General features: G+C 44.9%; 1 protein-coding gene across 4 annotated transcripts in view; it reads left to right on the top strand.

Moving 5' to 3' along the window:
* Nucleotides 1-2314: 2314 nt before the first annotated feature.
* The window catches only part of DRC8 (dynein regulatory complex subunit 8), a 33947-nt gene continuing 18736 nt past the window's right edge, over nt 2315-17525 (top strand). Inside the window, exons 1-2 of one of the 4 annotated variants that reach the window (XM_085576957.1) lie at nt 2774-2975; nt 10576-10792. In XM_085576957.1, the coding sequence (XP_085433083.1) occupies nt 10681-10792 (112 nt within the window). In that variant the 5' untranslated portion in view covers nt 2774-2975; nt 10576-10680. The other 3 variants (XM_085576958.1, XM_021550475.4, XM_085576959.1) reach the window with 3 other exon arrangements.

Genomic DNA, 17525 nt, shown 5'->3' with positions numbered 1-17525 from the left:
AATGATGCTGGATTATTTTATAATTTTCCTGAGATATCTTCTGACATTTTTAAAATGAAGAATCACAATTTTAAAAGGGTATGTTCTCTTCAGAGGAGCTCTGTAAAGATCTTGCATGCAGCAGCTGATATTTCAAGCTGTTGAATTAGTAGTTCTGGGTTTCATTTTGTACTTGTCTGTGCCAAAATGTGATTAGTTGTTTCAGCCCACTCATACCCTTGGTTTGAGGTATCTGTGCATTAAGTTAAAAGGGAAACAGCTATATGGTTCAGGTCCATATATGAGGTATTTGATCTGCATTATAATTGTTAACATTTTTTCCCTACACAGATTTTTCAAGATACATTGCCAGGAAATTTTAAAGCAGTGAGTTCTCATTTTGAACTGCTTTCCCACTCAGTATTTTGTTCTGCTTCTGGAGACAGGAAAGACACCAAAGCCTGATGTGCTAGGAATTGGGAGAATAAGGATGTTTGACTGCAAACTACTGGAAAAAAAAAGGAAACTCCAGGCTAGAGTGGACAATGCAAATGAAGCACTTTGATTTACAGTAATTGTCCTGAGTGGAATCTCAACAGCACAGGCAGGACAGTGCAAAATGCTGTTTGTTGAAATTTGTATGAGCTCTGAGACAGTGAAGATTCTGCAGCTAGGCTAAAGTTATAAAACTTAACAAGTTTGATATGAACATCCAGGGTTTGAGCAGTTCTATACTTCCAACAACACCTTCCCCAAGGAGCTATTCTAACAGCTCATGAGGGCCAGTCAGTGGCTGCAACAGGACATAGATGTTGTGATGTAAATGACATGTCATAGCTGTAGTACACTTCATGATTTCCCCTTTCTTCATCAGCATTTACACACTGCTTTCTTACCATCCCTCTTGGAGGAAACAAAGATTAGTGCCTGTCAAAGAGGAAGGAGTTGCGAGGAAAGCCAAGTGCAAGCCCTGGAGAAATTGCTGGGAAGATGTTAGAGGTGGATGCCCAAGTGCAGTTACTGTCTTACCATGTCACAGTTGCAGTGACTCACTTCCATTCAAAATCTACTATGAACATGCAATAATCTCAATAAATATGCAATATGCAATATTGTATTTATTTTAAAACTAAGAGTTTTTCATATTTTGGGCATGGATTTGTCATGAAAACTCAAACAACAGGAACAGGATTTTATTAAGGTTTTTTTAGGGATGTGTATTAAATACTTTGAATTAGTGTCGCATTTGTAGAAGAGCTATAAGTATCCTATGATGAATGATCTGGAAAATAATAAAAGAAATCTAATGCTGGGTACAGTATTCAAGAACATGAAATTCTACATTTGAGATAGGTGAAGAAAGAGATAAGAGAGGTCCATCCTTGCCAAAACAATGTAGTTTGCACTTTTCTTCAGCTTCAAACATGTGACTGACTCACCGTCATAGGTGTATAATCAGGAAAGACAAGTTTTCTTTGTGGAGTGGTTAAAGGAATAAGAAATAGGACCCCTGTAAGACTGAAAGATAAAGGTTTTTTTCTTCTGCTGCTGCATCCTCTAAATTAGTCTGCTATGCTATTCTCTATAAAATTTCTGTTAGCAATTTGAGAGGAAACAAATCTGTACTCCTGTAGTCAAACATGTAGTTTAAAATATTTAGTTACTTTAATAAACTGCTCAAGTCGGTAGGTAACCTTTCAGAGGGATCAACTTTGTTAGAGAGCATAATCAGCTGTTTTCCCAACAGAATAAAGATGTATTGTCTTGGGTATCTATTATATCCTCTTTACTCTGAGCCATGTTCAATAAAAAATGCAAAAATAAGTGGCTGAAAGGCAAATAGCAAATGTTAAAATATTATTAAAAAGTGATCGTTTTTATAAACAAAGAAGCCCTATTTGTGCTCCATGTGTTTTTGTGAATTTCAGGCTTCCATGAATATTGAGAACATCATTAACTCTTTGTTTGAGAGGTGAAATTGAGTGTGTGAGGAGGAGTCATCCATGTGGGCTTTGCAAAACTGAACACCTGACAAACAAGCACCTGCTGTAGTGAGGACAGGGTTTTAGCTCTAGGAATTTAATAAATATTTATTTTGTAGGAATATATGGTTGCATCTTGCCAGAATATTAATTTTTGTATTTTTTTCTACTTTCACAGTTGTTTTAGAGTCAGAAGAACCAGGCATCGCAAGCCTGTCTGCTAAAACTCACAGCTAAATTTAAACCGCAGAGTTTTATTTAATATCACTAAGACAGAATATTTTAGCTGTTTTGGCGTGACGGCATTTAGAATAAAACGTTCTTTCACTTTCTAAAGCTCAGACACAAGGAAATCTCCGCAATCGCTGGGGAAAGCTGTATTTTTAAGAGAAACGGGAGTCCTTTGCCGCTGGTTGAGGGGCTGGCTGGATCGCTGTCTGCAAGGGCGGCGGGCGCGGAACGGGGGCTCGGACACGTTCCCCCCGCTCAGCCCGGCGGTGCGAGGAGAGGGCCCGGCCCGGCCGCGGCGCCATGGCGACAGCGCGGCGCCGCGGCCATGGCGGAGCAGGAGAAGGGCAGGGGTAAGGCCGGGCCCGGGCTCCCCCATGGCGGAGCAGGAGAAGGGCAGGGGTAAGGCCGGGCCCGGGCTCCCCCATGGCGGAGCAGGAGAAGGGCAGGGGTAAGGCCGGGCCCGGGCTCCCCCATGGCGGGTGTGCGGACAGACCGCGGGCCGGGCGCCACCGAGTGAGGCCCGCCCGCCTCAGGGCTCGGGCGAGGGAGGGGCGGCGGCGCGGGGAGCTCTGGCCGGAGCTGGTGCTGGGGGACGCTCACCGCGGGACACAGACACGGATATACATACTGAAGTGCACACGCACACACACGGGTTTGTGCGTGTGTGAGTTTGTATTTCGGCCTTCGACATCTTCACGAGGGGAAGAGGAGGGGCAGACACCGAGACCTTTCCTCTGGCGTCCAGTGGCAGGAGCCGAGGGAATGGCCTGAGGTTGTGCCAAGGTAGGTTTAGGTTGTGTATCACGAGGAGGTTTAGGTTGTGTATCACGAGGAGGTTTAGGTTGTGTATCACGAGAATCCTTCATGCAGAGAGTGGCTGGGCACTGGAACAGGCTCCTCAGGGAAGTGGTCACAGCACCAGCCTGACAGAGCTCAAGAAGTGCTGGGACAGCACTCTCAGGCCCTTGGTGTGATCCTGCGCAGGGCCAGGAGTTGGACTCGACGATCCTTACTCCTTCCTGCTCAGCTCATTCTGTGATTTTAGATATGTATGTGCACCTATCTGTTCGCACACATTGTGCATGAGTGTGTGTATACGTGTATATGAAAGAACACACACGTGCATATTTACACAAACAAGATGCATTCCCTGACTTCCCATCCCATTCAGGGTGGCCACACCACTGCCTCTTGCCTCAGGGTAGGGGCTACTCTGCAGCACTCCCTGCCACAGGGGTGCCACAGCTGCCTCTTGGTGCTGGCAGCCTTGTGGTGTTGCTGCCACCACACAGGGTGTGCCCAGGCTGGATGGTGACAAGGCTGACTGCCTTGTCATGGCATGGGGTGGCTGCCAGGGCAGCTGGGATGGCTGAACCTGCTGCTGGCTGATTGTGGCCCTTCGCAGTAGTTTCTGGATGCATTGGGCACTCTCTGACAGAAAAAAGTAATCTGTGCTGCTGATAGCACCATGGCTTATTTCTAGAGGCCACTGTGTTCTACTTTAGGGAGTGTTGCCAGAAATTCTATTTTATAGGCTAGAGGTAATTCCTTCTTCAAGGATATTCAAGTATCATTTCAAGGAAAACATATTTTCTGTAAAGCCCACAATATTGTTACTTCTGAAATCCATCCTTTCTGTAACTAAACTTGTGTGTGTTGCAGTAGTTTGCAAAGTCTGAACATTGTAGTTGAGATAATTAATCAATGGAATATTTAATATTTTTAGGAAACAATGCATGTTGCAGAAAAGTCTTGTATAAACAGTTGCCGTGGATGGTACTAAATGACTAATTTAATTTTTGTAGAAGTATTTCTAGCTGCACTTTGCAACATAGATATCTTGAAGAAAGAAATTAAACAGTAAGATGTAGCTTCCTTGATCACTGCTCTTAAAGTGTTTTTTAAAATATTTTTAAGAATTTTTGTTTAATCTTGTGGAAGCCTGTCTTTTACATCTTTCTAGTGGTGCAAAGGCACCTGAGGCACAGTACTGGCAGAGGAGGATAGAAATGATAGCCTGGAAGTCTGCTGAATCATCTGAGATGAGGGAAGTAGTACTGGGAAGCCTGGCTCCTTATATTTTGGGTTCCCATATGTATAATATTGAGATTTTTACCATTTTGTCAAGCCACAGCCAGAAACTCTAGGAGAAGGAAGGTCATGGGTTTTTGATTGCTCAATTAAAGACTTTTAATGCCTTTCTTTTTGTAGTTTCAAAATGAGAATACTTTGTAAGAAGTTTCATTATTGTATTATTAAAGACAGACTCCCTTGAGGGTTTTTTATGCTTCATGTTTTTTAACATTCTATAAAACACTAATGTCAGTAGAGCATCAAATGTCATCTTCTAGAGGAGAATTGTAGCGTCATCCTAAATGACCTTGACCCATAAACTCCATCCCTGGCCCAACCAGTGGATCATGGGAAGTGACATACTGGACTTTTTCTTATCTGTAGGATGAGGACAAAAACTTGTGTCACTCAGACAGTAACTTCTGTCACTCATGAGAATCCCAGCCTGCTATTAGGTAAAACAGTTGTTTATTGCCTTACAAAGGTGCCTCATTACTGTAAACATGGCTGAGGAGAGCTAACAGTCAGTGTCTCATTAACAGAAGCAATCCCTTAGGATTAAGTCGCTTATACCATTTCAGAATTGCTATTAGCCTTCCTGCTGATAGCAGTTAGAGGGTTAATTAGGATTCTCCAATGCTGGATTCACACATCGATTGTGCTTCCCTTCAGCAAGTACTCCACATCTACGCAAGCTGCAGGTTTAACTTTATTATGCTTCAAAGTAATACCATTAGTTGTATTGTCAAATAATTAGTCCTTAGGGTATTCCGCTCGGTGCTTTGCAGAACTACAATTCCACCAGCTTTCCTGGAAAGGTTTCCCTTAGGTCCTATTATTTCCAAGTTCAGTCTTCGTCAAAGTTGAAATGCCTGCTTAAATGTTTTACAGATATACGTGATGTACACAAGGAAAAACAGTGAGAGGCCAAATCCTGCTACCTTTTGCACATGTTACTCACATGAGTATTACCCTCTAGCTTATGCAAATGTTGCAAAAAAAATCTTTTATGTGCATAAGTGTTAACGGGACCATGCCCATACAGTATGTATGAATTTATGTCTGAATTTATATCCCTACAGCTGTGCTTTCAACAATGTTTAATGTTTCTTCTTCACACCTATCTGATTACGCTAGAATGTTTGTTTAATCTTTCACATTTGTACATTTGTCCCTATCTTCCTTCCTATCATTCTGTTTCTTTCCCCTTTTCTGCTACTTAATTCAGTCTGTCTGTTCTTCCATTTGCTCTCAGATACTGTCTTTGTAATTTGACATAACATGTCAGATTTTCTAAGTTTTAATACCTCTGATCTCAATACCGATGTTGCTAGAACCTGAAAGCAAAATGTCATACTGGTACTGCCTCAAGTAGAACTAGACTGAAGACAAATTATTCTCCATCTAGGATTTAAGAAATCACATGAAAGTACATAAAGGAGAAAACACTTCAGTGTTCCTGTATCATTATCGAAATGTTATGTAATTGATCAGTATTAGTTTTTCAAAGACCATATTCTTTGTGCTAGATAGTGCATATTTAAAATGACATTAATAAGTCATGAATTTTAATCCAAAGGGAAGTATATTGAATAGTCTGAGCTGCTACTTCACCCACTTACATCTGTATGGAACCAAATACCTGGTTGTGGATAATATCTGTCCCCAGAAATTTGCTTGATTCTGCTGTGAAGACCTATGGAGAGTAACTGTTCAGCAATGATGGTTTTCTCTGGTAAATAATTAGTAGTTTTTCTAGGTAGCAATTTGTAATCAGGCGTCACAAAATTTGTAATCGGGTGTTGCACACCATGGATGAAGATGCACCATCACGTGGATTTTGGGAAAGAGTTTTCACTCCTATTTTAGTATGTAAATACAGTAACAGTGTGTTCAGTCATACATGTATGTCTGCTCTTTGCCTGCCCCAGTTTGATGCCTGGCATACTGGTGAAATCAGAGATACTGTAGGTAACATTTGCAGAGAACTAATTATGCATTCAACTACTACCCTCTTTCGAAGAAGCAGAGTTATGCCTGTATCACCTGCCCTGCTGAATCTTGTGCCTGGAAGGAGGATCTAAACCTTCCTGTCCACATCACCTCACCTGGCTTTGCCTGCCTTTTGTATTGCTATAGATACTGAAAATGTGCTATTACTGCTCATTCTGTTTTAATGGCTTGAGTCGAAGCTGAGAGAGCCTTGTAGCTGCCGTGAGCACTGTAGGCAGTCATAAGCATTAAGTCTGCTTGGAGCACATTTAATTAACATGAAAGTTTCAAACCCAACACAGAAAAGCACTTAAGCTGTGCACGACTTTGGGGAATCCCACTGAAAGGGATGATGCACATGATGTTGAAGCATGTGAGTTCTTTTAAGAACTTCTTATACTGAGAATTTTAAAATGTATTTTTGAGAGTTTCACAAATGAGCACCAGCATTTGAAAGGTACAGAAGCTCTGAATTGAATGCAATAATCCTTCAGGCTAAAGTAGTCTATCAGACAAATTTTCTCTAATTTAAAAAGTGGCAGTGTTTAATTTATGGGGAAAACACATGAAATTAGTATGAGCTGTTAAGAATAAGTAGCTTTCATAGGACTCAAGCAAGAAGTATTTCAGCTCTAGAAGAAAATCTGAATATATGAGATTACTTAGGAAATCAATGTGCAGTTTTATCACATTTATCACAGATGAACGCTTTGAATATTTTTATATCCTATTGTTGATATTGCTGTAAGAAATTACATTAGGAGGAAAGTTTATAGTCTTTATTAGACTGTAATGCAGTTTAACATGCACCCTGTCATCAATCTGATTTATGTTTTAATATTTGCATTTATTTGAGAATGAAACAAAAAGTAATCAATGTCAATCTCCCATGACAAACACAGGTTGTAGATCTGAACCTGTTGGCTATACTCCCACAGTAGAAATTGATCTCAAATGGATGTAGAATAGGTACTTGCAGATTAACAGGTTTCTTGTTTCCATGGTGCATAAAATGGCAGAATTTTTTCAGTTTGGCTCTACTTCTAGCTGATGTAGTGCATAAAAAATTGGGTGGTGTGCAAAGAAAGGCTTTAAACTTTTTTTTGTCTTTTCAACAATGCCAACCAGTGAGCTCAAGAACTCCCACAAATTACCTTTCCAACAGCAGTTAACATGTTATTAAGAATTTCCATGTCTACATACTAATTACTCTGAGATCTGAGGGGATGGGAGGTTTTTTCAGCTTAGCAGTACCTGTTTTTGTGTGAACAGATACTGCTTTGTTGCTATTAGCAATAAAATGTGTTGGGCAAAAGATTGTGGAAGGAAAATGGTCTTTGGATAACAGAAATGTGATGTGAACCTGTTGTCACAGCCAGTGTTTAGCCCCCAGCCTGGAGGTGGCCATGCAAACAGGGGTGTTTGCCACACCATTGCTCTGGCCTGGCCAAATCATGCCATGAGGTCCAGCTGTGCTGCTGCTTTCTGCCTTGAGATAATGGCTGAGGTGCGGGAAGAAGCTTAAAATAGCTCCTACACATCTGTGAGGTATCCTGAGGGAAAGCAGAAGGTGCATCAGTGATGTCCCAGTTCAGCCTGTGCAGAGGTGGGCCTTGTTCTCAGCATGGCAGTGGCATGGGAAGCGAATGGAACAGTCAGTGACGGAACTTGGAGTGCTGCAGAGGTGGCTGGAGAAGCAGCGCTTGCAGATGCCCAGTGGGAAGGTAAAAGCTTTCAGCACAGGGAGGTGCTGGAGGTCCCACACCAACCTCAGGACTATGTGCTACCTCAGCAATATTTTTATCAACAGCCTTAAATTGTCAATGCCCATCTTTAAGAAAATACAGACTCCCAACTTTTGGGAAATATATTCTTTGCTGTTCAGTGTTGCATAGGTGTGGGTAGGATGTGACAGGCTCATGAATGTGAGATTGGAAGGGATTTTCTTGATTCCAGCCTAGGGCTGTATAGAGTCATAACCTTCAAAAGCTTTCCAAGTACTATCTTAAAAATGGTAGAGATTATTGTGTCACTGGTGGAATCTCACAGGAGGTTCTGAACCGTTATTGCTGATGGTCAGGAAAATTAGAAATTAATTCTGGAGTTCATTTTTGAACAACTTGTGTACTTATTCTCCAAGTTTGCTAACTTTTTCCTTTAGCTTAGCCTGCCTGAAATGATGAATGCCAGAAGTGTCTTATTCCCCATTATATTAAATGTATATGTCAGTTGTCAGCTGAAATGCTGTTCAAATTCAGATTATTACTCTTAGGTAAACAGAAAGAAAATTGGAAATTCGTATTCATTCATGGTATGTGAAGATAATGATTTAGCACTGTAAGCGATACTTTCAAGGCAGTGCCTTAAAAACCAAACAGCTGCAGCAGCAAACCCCTGTAATTCCTTGCCATTTTGTTTTACTCTAACAGTCTTCCTTTGCTTGGGCAAAGACATAGTACTGCAGATAGAATTGCAACCAGTCTAGAAACTATTTTTTAAACCCATTTAAGACACCAAATTGAAGGGTTTCTGATATATTGCATAATAACAGCCTGTATTAAGTAATATCTAAACCCCTCATTCTGCCATTATGTTGCACATTCAAAAGAAGAACATTTACATACTGCACTGTTCTAGCAGCAGTACTGTGGTATTGCAGTTAAACTTCATAATGTCTAATGCTGAAAATAAATTACTTCTCAGAGCACTCATATCCAGTTGATTCTGGTGCGTGGTTCTGGACCACTTGAGCAATCAGTGTGCAGAGGCAGTTCAGGAGGAATATTCAATTTACAAGGTGTTTGCTGCTGCCACACATGCAATCAAGTGTGCATTGGCAGTGACAAGTGACATGGTGCCCTGTTGGGACTGTCCCACATCCTTGGCAGAGTGAGCTGCTTTTGTGGGTCCCACAGCAGCGTGTGCATTGCCTCATTTTGGTGAAACTTGGTCTGGTGCATATGTGGGTGTCGGAGTTGTCCTCTGCAGCTCTGCCATCTGCTTGCAGGGCCAGCACTGTGGAGAGTGCAGGAGAAATGGAGACAGATAACAAATGCCTTCTGTGAATGCACAGCGTAGCAGCAGACCTGCGTTCTGCCAGTGGGACAGCCTATGGAAGCTGTTCTTTTTCAGCTGCAGCTGGAGATACAGCAAGACTCAGCATCACCAGGAGAGCTGTATATCCTCACAGGGCAGGTTGCTATTGGGGATGAAAGAGAATGCAAGTATGGGCTAGACATAGCTCTTTCATTGTATCGCAGGTGTGGCTGAGATGATGGATATAGAACAAATTGCAGTGAGATGACTGTTTTTGCCAGCTCTGAGCTTCCACAAGAGTGCTGGCTGGTCCAACTGCCAGAGTTGTGATTTCAGGGATGTGTGAGACATTCCTAATGGAGATTTATACTGAGTTTATCTCTGCCTTGTGAAAAGGGACACTGCATGCAGCTGGTATTGACTTAAAAAAAAAGTATCACCGTTATACTTTATTGACTTTAAAAAAGTATCACCTTCATCCTTGACATTAGGCTAATTAATGTCAAGCACTGACATTTCTTTCACTTCAGTGAAGGAAGGATAACATCATGAAGTATAAGATAATCATTGCATATTACCTCTGAATCACAGGTGTGCAGAAAGCAATCCAGATCTATGCAAAGATTGGACTTCCTTGCTTTCTTTGGATGACTGGAGGCACATCTCCACATCATCTGCTCCACATCTCTTCAAGAGAAGATCTTATGTATTAAAAGGATGTCCCCCATCATTCTGCACATTCGTGTGACAAAGCATGCTGTTTCACTGTCCTTAATGTTGGCTGTGTGCAATAGCAACTGCTTGGCAACTTGTCTATGGACACCAGGTAGCAGGTGTTCTGTTAGAGCTGGACCTGTGCAAATGACTTCAGGCTTTGTGAAGGCAGACTTAGATGCTAGTTGACTAGCTGCAAAATGATGCTGTGCTTTGCTGGCTGAAATGCAGGTCATAATTGAGACCAATTAGATCCAATTTGGATACATGATTCTTCTTAAGAGTCCTTATTGTGTGCTGCTTCTGAAGTAATAATCTGCAACAGTTGTGACACCTGTGAAACAAGCAGTGTGGGTATGGCTGACTGCTTGGGAAGACAGGCAGGGCCAGGTCCTGAGAGCTGCAGTGGAACATTTCATGCCATGCCTATATTGTTGCTTTAAAAATGTTACAGCTACTTCTGGCATAAAATGTTTGACAGCTTATCAAATGAAAATGTGTGTCACTGTAATCCATGAGTCAGTAGCTTTTTCTGTCCTGTAATACCACTGTAACTTTCCCATCACAGGGTCTTGAGGCCCATGTCATCAAACTTCCAAGAAGTGCAAAAAGGCTAAATGGGCTTGAGGGAAAAAAAAAAACCATCTGTTCCAACATTTGACCAAATACTAGGATGAAAAAAGAAGAAACTGGCTTTTCTTCAAGGACTCTGCAACACAAATGCAGAAAGTGTGGGCAAGCAGACTTATGTGAAGTCTGGGAAGAGAGAAATCCCCAGGGCACAGGTAGGTGCTGTTGTATTACAAAAGATGCTCAAGAGGACTGCCAAGTGTTTCTGCTGTAAGTAATGACGACTCCAGATTAATTCAAGACCTAGGAGATTATCCCTAATTTTTATTTGAGGTTTGAGCTTACACAGAGCAGTCACTACACGCATTCCTTCTATTTCCCAGTGTTATGTATTCTCCAGAGGGTATAGACAATAAGATGTATTTTATAGTTCACAGCATGACCCTGCACTATTTACAACAGGGGTGAGGTGACAGTGGGTCAGGACACAAGGAATAGGGTGCTTAAGAAGATCAGGTCAGAGCATTAGGTCTCACTGTTGAATATTTCAGAGCTCAGATTTTGTACTCATGGTGATAAAAGTCTTTAAGCTGTAGCTATAGAGAAAGGTGCAAGACAACTATGAAGTGACACAACAAGGTGCTTGTCACTGGCCATGAACTGTGGTACCCCCAGCAAGAGACTGTGGGGGATGACAGGAGGCCAGCACCAAGGAGCAGGAGCAGAGCAACAGTAAATTTGAGCTGGAGAAGGGCTGGGGATTTTGCACTTCCTTGCTACTTAAAGGAGGTAATCACAATAATCTCCCTGCCCAGTGTCATCCTGGCTGGTCAAAATAAAGAGCAGAAAACCTGCCTGTGCAGCTGCATGTGTGGGAATCCAAATTGAATTGCGTTTTCTGGTGGAAAGGTTTCTGCCCACTACCAGCAAAGTAGTGGATGATTACCTCCACTGGAACATTTTCCTTGTAGATGTAAAAGGAATGTTCTAGAACAGCTTAAAAATTACTCATTAGAAAATGTGTCAGAATGTCTTGCAATTTTAATTGACAATGGGCCAACTTTTCTGGTGTTCTTATTTTCCTGGACATGCTGGTAGGTCCAGAACACTTAATCAGTAGGAGAACCTGGAGCTGTAGCCCAGTTCTGGCCCCAGCCTACAAACTTTCAAGACCTGGGCTAGCCCATCTCAGCTATATGCTGTTATGGACCATTGCCTGGGCTTGTGTCAGCTCAGGAATCCCCGCCAGAGTCTGTGTCATCCTAATTGCTTTGAGCTGGAACATGATGCATGCTGCATCCCAGATGCATGGTCATACCAATAAGCCAGCCACTGCACCTCCATTTCTCCTTTTTGGCAGATGTGGATCAAATCCCAAATTCATTCTGTGAAGTAGGAAGAACTCCTTTCATATCATCCTGCCAAACAAACAAAACCAAAATCAAAACCAAACCAAACCAAACAAAAAAAACCTTTAACAAAGAACACCCACCCCTTCTGAAAAAAAAAAAAAAAAAAGAAAGAAAAAAGAAAGAAAGAAATCACTCGCTCATCAAACCTCCGTGCTTCAGGTTTGAGAAGACCGAACTCCATAATAGTATAGTCAGGTAGTATTCCTTGGTAATTTCCCAGGATTGCAGGCTTCTCTGCTGATGCTTATACAGAATGATGGTTCAGTATCTATAGATACATATGCAGATATAGGATGTGTACACAGATTGCGTACAGTAAAACATCAGGGCATATTCTGCTGAGTTTTTCCTGGGATACATGAGGAGCTTGGATTGATATATACCTGTGGTGCATCACTCAGACTAGCTGCCTACAGGGAAATGATTTTTCCCTGTAGTGTAGTTCCCAGGACTGTGTAGATTGAGCTTACCCTCACCAACAAGGTGTTCAGGAACTCTGAGCAGCAGGAAGAAAGGATTTTCTTCCCGTTGTCTGTAGAGCAAGCACATGAAGAGAGCTAAAAATACAGAAAATTATGGTTTGTTGGTCCTGTCCAATATACAGACAATTTGGTTTTGGAGCAAATATCTCTTGAGGAATTTGCAGAGGTGGCAAGGGTATCCCTCATATTTTGCCCATCTCCATTCTCATAGGCAAATGCGTTACCTGTAGAAAGCCCAGGCAATAGTTGTAGTACCACTCGGGCTTCATGCTGACATACTTTGTATCCCCTGGCTTCAAGAAACACAGAATTGAGAAATGCAGGCTAAGGACAGAGGATGCAAACAGGATCCTGGTCAGGATGTGGGAGTCATGTTTAATAGAGCAGCTGTTGAAGGTGTTACATCATAATGACTCAGGGCAGACAGGTATGAATGATCAAGGACTGCGGCTACAGATCTCTGTGAACTGCTGTGGGCCCAGTCTGCCCAGCACAGGCCAGGGAAAACAATGGCATCTTGCAGGAGTAGCCAGAAGTGACATCATTAAAGTGGGCTTGATAACCAACAAGAATGTGTACCATGAGGGAAAGAAATATTTTTCCTGCTGATGAACAGTCGTGTCTGATTCAGAAGGGAGAGCAGAAGACAGGATTGTCCATGACTCCAGCACCTTTGGAGAAAGATAAGTTGGACGAAAACTTTGTCAATGGTGTATATTCCCTTTCAAATCAGTGACGTTTTAGTATGAACTGTGTTTAGAGGTAGTGTGAACTATGGGTTTGAACACCTTTGGAAATTCTAGGTGATGCAATACACTGACTATGGCTTCTTTCCCTGCTTGATGTGGCATTCTTCATGTCCTCTTTTGTTCTGTGTTACAATGTCAAGTAGTTTAAGAATTTTTTGAGCAACTAGAAGCTTGACTGCTTCAAGGCAGTTTCTACACTTTGTTTCTCAACAGTTGAATGAATTGTTAATTGCTCCATTAATTTTGTTAATTTTCGTTCCCACATGTATTGAAACATCTGAATCTGTGGTAGATTAGAATGCCATGGCATTTAAAATGCCATCTACTGAACAGTCAAAACCCAGGATAGTATTCAGAATATCTTGTTTCATTAGGTTAAAAGTTACTGGCAACTTGTAACTTCAGTAGTTGCTGCCAACTGACTAGCACAAACTAGATATATTTTACAAATTAATGTATTATTACATTTTTGTACTTCACAGTTGACATGCACAGTTGCTTTATAATGCTTTAATGAATTTGTATACTTCTAAAGGAAGTAAAGATATTTCCATTGTGCTTGGTCTGAACTCTTGTTTTTTTTTATTGCTATCAGAATTCTTTAAAATAATTTCATTTTTGTAGCCAAAACTGGAGTCAAGCTAGTGCTTTCTTTTTACATCACAATTTTGCCCATGTTACAATTATTTTATGTAAAGAAGACAAAAGGAAAAACTGTGTTTAATATTTTTCTGTCTGAATATGAAATAGATTTTGCAGTTTACTTTTCCACAGCCTTCATCAAACTGATGGCCTGTATTTTAACATCAGACATCAAATTATTTACCTGATTTTTTAAAAAGTCTATTTGCTGTTGGAAGGTTTTTTTAATGGTTGTTCACACTAGGTGCCATGGGGCTGTGCAAAGATCATTCTGATTGCTCCACTCTGAAGGTTCCCTCCTGTCTATCTGTTTCTAAATGTAATCCCTTTATTTTTTTTCTCTGTTAGTTTTCCAAAAGGCAGTTACTGTGGTGGAAACAACCAGGTAACTTTTCAGCTCTCACTTGTACTGCCATTAGGAGAAGAGGTGTGACAACAGCGTGAGGTGATGCTCTTGGTCCAAGGTTGCTCGCATTCACAGTGATGGGTGTGGGATTTTTGTTTTGTTGATTTGCACTGGTGATGGGCTTTGCTTCTCATCTGGATGCCACATGGTGTATGCTGTGACAAACATAAGCAATGGGGAGCAATGACCTGGCTAGTTCTCAATAATTCTCAAAAACATGAAAGAAAAAGCTTTTGCTGTTCTTGAGATTTCATTTTTTGTACTTTAGGAATGCTTGAAAGTGACCTCTGTGTAAACCAGTTAAGCTTTTTTTTTCACACAGACTAAAATTCAGATTGCCTGAGTATAATCTGTGATAACATGGGATACCTCTTAGTAGGAGAGAAATCCCTCTCCTGAGTCTGCAGGCCATAGTTTGCATCCCCAAACTGGAGTAGGTGATACAGGCAGTGAAGACACCAGTTTAGTCAATTCTTGGGAACTGACGTATACGAAATTTCATAAAACTATGTATATTATCTCTTCACGTAATCTGAATGTCAAAACTCAGGTTTGCTGTTCAGGAATAGGTTTACCCCTTATTTGGAGGAATCAAGCTCCATAAACCTCTTGTTTTTCCTCAAAATCTTCTTGTTTTGTCCTTTTAGAATGCAAACTCTTCAATGATAACATATCTTAATTACTTAATATGTATCACAAGACACAGTGAAACAACATTGTGTATTCTACAAGCTTGCAGCTGTTGCAGAGGATAGATAGATATGATTGTTATTTTAGCTAGCTGGATGTCACTTCTACCCTTGGATGAATCCTGGAGTGAAATGGACTGTTCCTCCCACCCTGCAAAAGATTGTGGTTCATCCCGCACCTCTGTACCTGCCCCTAAAACAGAGTCTGTAACCCCATTGGCCCATGCCTTGTCCCAGCCCACCTAGGAACCCCTGAAAAGGGGGCTCCGAGCGGCCATGCGGCCTCTTGGATTTCATCCCTCTCTTGGCCCTCTCCTCTCTTGGCCCTCTCCTCCTCTCTTGGACTTCCTCCCCCTCTGGGGCTTCCCCTCTCCTAAACCCTCTGTTTCTCTCTCCCCTCCCCCGTCCTCCTAAGCCCAGCCACGTGCTACGCCTGAGAGCACGAGGCTTGGGCATTCCTGAATTCTCCAATAAACCTCTTCCCCCAAGAGCAAGCTTCAGAGATCTCAGCCTCCCTACACCCCGACCGTGCAACAGGAGCCTACTCATCCCACAACTGGCGCCCAACGTGAAAGAAAAAGGAATCCACGAATTTCGACACCTCCATGCACGGTAATTACCTGTGATAGCCTCCTCTTCGCTTTGAGCACAGGCTGTCGTTGCTAAGCAACGTAGAAGCCTTATCTCTTTAAAGTTTGCCGAGGCATTTTGCCCTCGAGCACCATCGCCTGTGAATAGCCGGCTTTTGGAGCTCTTGGGACTGCCCGAGCAAGGAGCTGTGAGCTGGTGGCACGTGGCCACGTTAAGAGAGCGCACCGAGCACTGCCCAGCACTGCCTGCGCTGGAAGCCCCGAGGGGGGAGGTCTGAAGGTCCCGAGCACGGAAAAGCCGTCCGGAGAGACGCCCGGAGCTCTGAGGGGACCTGTGCAGAGTCCTGAGGAGAGGATCTCTGCTTTAGCGAACTCGAGGTGAGCTACACAGGTCTAAAATATGGGACAATCCCACTCTACCCAAGATAGAGATCTCTATAAACAATTGAACCATCTGTTACGTAGTCATAACAGTACTTTGCCTAAGAAAGAGTTAAAATCCCTTTTGGAATGGGTCCTGCCCCACTTCCCTCATGCGGATCGATCAGCCGCCTTTACCAAAGACTTCTGGGACTCAGTAGGTGATAAGCTTTTTATTGAGATTTCCAGGAGAGACGCCGTTGCTTGCAGGTTACTCCCAGCTTTTAGAGCTGTGGCCGAATTGTTCGTTCCTCGAGAGCCGGTCCCGGCCATGTGGCCGGCCCGCGCGGCTGCTGATGACCGCGCCGCGATCCCCTCCCGCCCCGCCCCTCCCCCTCCCGCCGCGGCCCCGGCCGCAACCGCCGCGGCCGCCCCCCTGAGTGACGCGGTTCCCGCCGCCCCGGCCCCTGCGACCCCCCACCCAACCCCCGCGCCGCGCCGCCGGCCGCCGGCCCCCGCGGCCGCTTCCACCCCTGCCGCTTCCGCCGCGACCGCGACCCCACCCCCAACCGCCGCGGCTGCGCCGGCCCCCGCGACCACCCCCCGCACCCCCCCGATCCCCGCGCCGCGCCGCCTGCCGCCAGGCTCGGCCGCCCCCGCCGCGGCTACTCCGGCCCCCGCGACCACCCCCCGCACCCCCCCGATCCCCGCGCCGCGCCGCCTGCCGCCGGGCTCGGCGACCCCCGCCGCGGCCGCCCCCGCCCCTCCCGCCTCCGCCGCGATCAGCCCCGGCCCCGCCCCACCCCCCGCGGCCGCCACTCCTGTCCCGGCCCCCGCGGCCACCCCGCCCCCCCCACTGACCGCGGGGCTTGTGCCCGCCCCGGCTCCCCCCGAAACCCCCCTAGCAGCGGCTGTTGCTACTTTCGTTGGCTCCTTACAAAGCACCCTCGCCGCGTTTCTACACACGCTCGACCCGGCTCTCGCAGCCGCCGCCTTGCCGCCGCTGCCCACGCCGGGAGAGCGCGTGGCCACGCCCCCAATCCCGGACGTGCGGCAGGAAGCACCGGGAAGCCCGGCGCCTCCACCCCAGCCTGTGCCGCGGCCACGGGGGGACACCCCGGGTCCCCGCGCCGCGACCCCGTCACCCCTCGCCCCCCGTCAACCCCCCCGCGGTGCGAGCCCGACCCCGGAGAGCACCGGCGGGGCGGCAGACGCGGCCGCCATCTTGGTTCGGCCGGTGGACCACGTGACGCGCCCCGCGAGTGCGCGGTTCGCGGTGTCCCCGGTCTGGCCGGTTCCTGCCGCCTCTGCCGCGCCGCCGACGGAGCCCGCCGCTCCCCCCGCGCCCCGTGCCGCGATGTGCGATCAGCCAGAACCCCCGAGCTCAGCGGCGGCGCCGGCAGAACCCCCGGAGCCGCCAGAAGGAGCCCCACCGCCGACGCCGGGGACTACCGAGTCGCTTCCGGGTTTGCCGCTAAAGCCCTCCGTGCCGGGTGCCCGCCCAGAACTCTGGCCAGCCGCACAACAAGTAGTTCTCGTCACCCCACCGCCGCCCCTGCAGCCCCTGGACGCCTCTGCTTCCTCTCCTACGCTGTATCCACATTACACAGCTGCAGCC

This window comes from Lonchura striata, chromosome 3 (genome assembly GCF_050655825.1).
Source record: "Lonchura striata isolate lonStrDom1 chromosome 3, ASM5065582v1, whole genome shotgun sequence".
NCBI lineage: Eukaryota > Metazoa > Chordata > Aves > Passeriformes > Estrildidae > Lonchura > Lonchura striata.
The sequence above is the reverse complement of the archived record's forward strand: the minus strand, read 5'-3'. Positions and strand labels throughout refer to the sequence as shown.